The sequence below is a fragment of the Myotis davidii genome, unplaced genomic scaffold (assembly GCF_000327345.1).
Source record: "Myotis davidii unplaced genomic scaffold, ASM32734v1 scaffold462, whole genome shotgun sequence".
Classification (NCBI taxonomy): Eukaryota; Metazoa; Chordata; class Mammalia; order Chiroptera; family Vespertilionidae; genus Myotis; species Myotis davidii.
In genome coordinates, this window is record NW_006293237.1 from 320,711 (window position 1) to 322,603 (window position 1,893).

The window sequence follows — 1,893 nt, forward strand, 5'->3', positions numbered from 1 at the left end:
CGCAGGGCTCTCAGATGCTACCTCTGCTCTGCTCTCAGCTGGAGTGGGCCATGAAGCTCTGGTGGCCGCACAGCGAAGCCATGATTGCCTTCCTTATGGGCTACAGCGACAGTGGGGACCCTGCCTTACTGCACCTCTTCTACCAGGTGGCTGAGTACACCTTCCGCCGGGTAAGTGCTGCTTCCTGGTCCACAGCCCTTGATGGGCTGGGCAAGGGCGTGGGAGAGACAGTGGGCAGTCATTCTTCCCTGGGCAGGCCAGGGCCAGGCTTTCCTGGGCAGTGGGAGGAGGGTGGGCAGGGATAGGGTGGCCCATCCCACACCCCCTACTCTCTGCTTCATTGAATGTGGTCCCTCAGCTGATCTGAGAGTTCCTGGAGGTCCCCCCAGTGCCCTCTGTTTAGTCAACAAAGCAGTCCCTGCTCCCCTGGAGCTCATGTTTCAGTGGGGAGGGTGGGGGACACAGACTATAAACTAGTGAACAAGCAAGCACAGATGGCGATGGGAACTATGGAAAATAAAGCAAGGTCAGGAGCTGTGGGAAGGAATAATGGTGGTGGGGGTGGTCTGTACAGAGTTATTAGCTATTCTGATTTAGGCATTACTGGGTCCTGGGCCTTCAGGAAGAGACTGTGGGGCACAGAGCCAGAGGCTGTAGCTGTCATCCTGGCCAGTGAGGGTGGGGGCCTGGCCTGGGGTGGGAGATGCAGTGGACAGATGATCATAGTCTAGTTATTTGGGAAGGTCTGGGCCATGACTGTTTGGGTGTCATAAGAATATAGATGATACTGGAAACCAGGACACAGAGTAAGCTTTTAAAAATACAGGAGAGGAGGGAATAGGGGACCCAGCAAAGGAGACAAGAACCTGCAGGGGGTCTTATTCTCGGGTCCACAGGCTTTAAAACTGGAGGGAAAATTACACCTTTATTTTTTACTAAGCACTAACTGAAACCCAGCATTTACTCCCATTATGAATGGAGGCAGTGACCACAGTAGCAGCACCTGACTTTGTCACCAATAGAAACCCCAAATATGTTCATGTTACACTGTACTTAGAGAGGCATCTCAAGTATAGCACAAGCTCATCACTACTTCCAAACCAGGAAATCATGAGACTCAAGGCTATGTCTTTAAAAATATTTTTTTAGTGATTTTTTTAAAGGGAGAGGAAGGGAGAGGGAGAAACATCGATGTGTGAGCAAAACATCAATTGGCTGCCTCCTGCACAGCCCCTACTGGTGATAGAGCCTGTAACCCTGACGTGCATCCTGACTGGGAATTCAATTAGCACCCCTTCCATGCAAGGGATGACACCCAACCAACTGAGGCACACTGGCCAGGGCAAGGCTATACAGTGGGGCCTGGACTTACGAGTTTAATTCGTTCTGTGACGGAGCTCGTAACTCAAATTACTCGTATGTCAAATCTTAAAGTGAACGAGTGAGACACGTGATGCTGGGCTGATGTTGTGGCGTTCACTGTGACATTCGCTGCGCCAACTAGCGGTGGGGTATCTGAAGCTGGCTCGTAACCCGAATTTTAGCTCGCAACTCAAAGCAAAAAATCCGCCAAGAGACGGCTCGCATCTCGAAAAACTCGTTATTCGGGACACTAGTAAGTCAAGGCCCCACTGTATCTTAATACTGAATGCATTCATGAAGAACATGTGTTAGAGGCCACCAGTTTAAACTGTCTGAAGTTACATTTAAGGAATATATTTCCAAGAGCTAGAGATGGCATTTGAACAAGATACAGTGTTTCCGTCATCCCCAAGCAGGGTTCTTGTTGGTTTATCCCCTAGTGTTCCATCTAACAGCCTGTGGCCCTTTCCCTCAGTGGGTTAAACAACTGCAGACCTTCATCCTCCCCACCCCCCTGGCAGGAAGGGAAAG

General features: G+C 50.4%; 1 protein-coding gene across 3 annotated transcripts in view; it reads left to right on the forward strand.

The window, feature by feature from the left end:
• Positions 1–1,893, forward strand: part of RENBP (renin binding protein) — a 7,361-nt gene that overhangs the window by 4,972 nt on the left and 496 nt on the right. For all 3 annotated transcript variants that reach the window (XM_006766922.2, XM_015566009.1, XM_006766923.2), the window contains exon 9: positions 39–170. In XM_006766922.2, the coding sequence (XP_006766985.1) occupies positions 39–170 (132 nt within the window). The remainder of the gene's footprint in view (positions 1–38; positions 171–1,893) is intronic.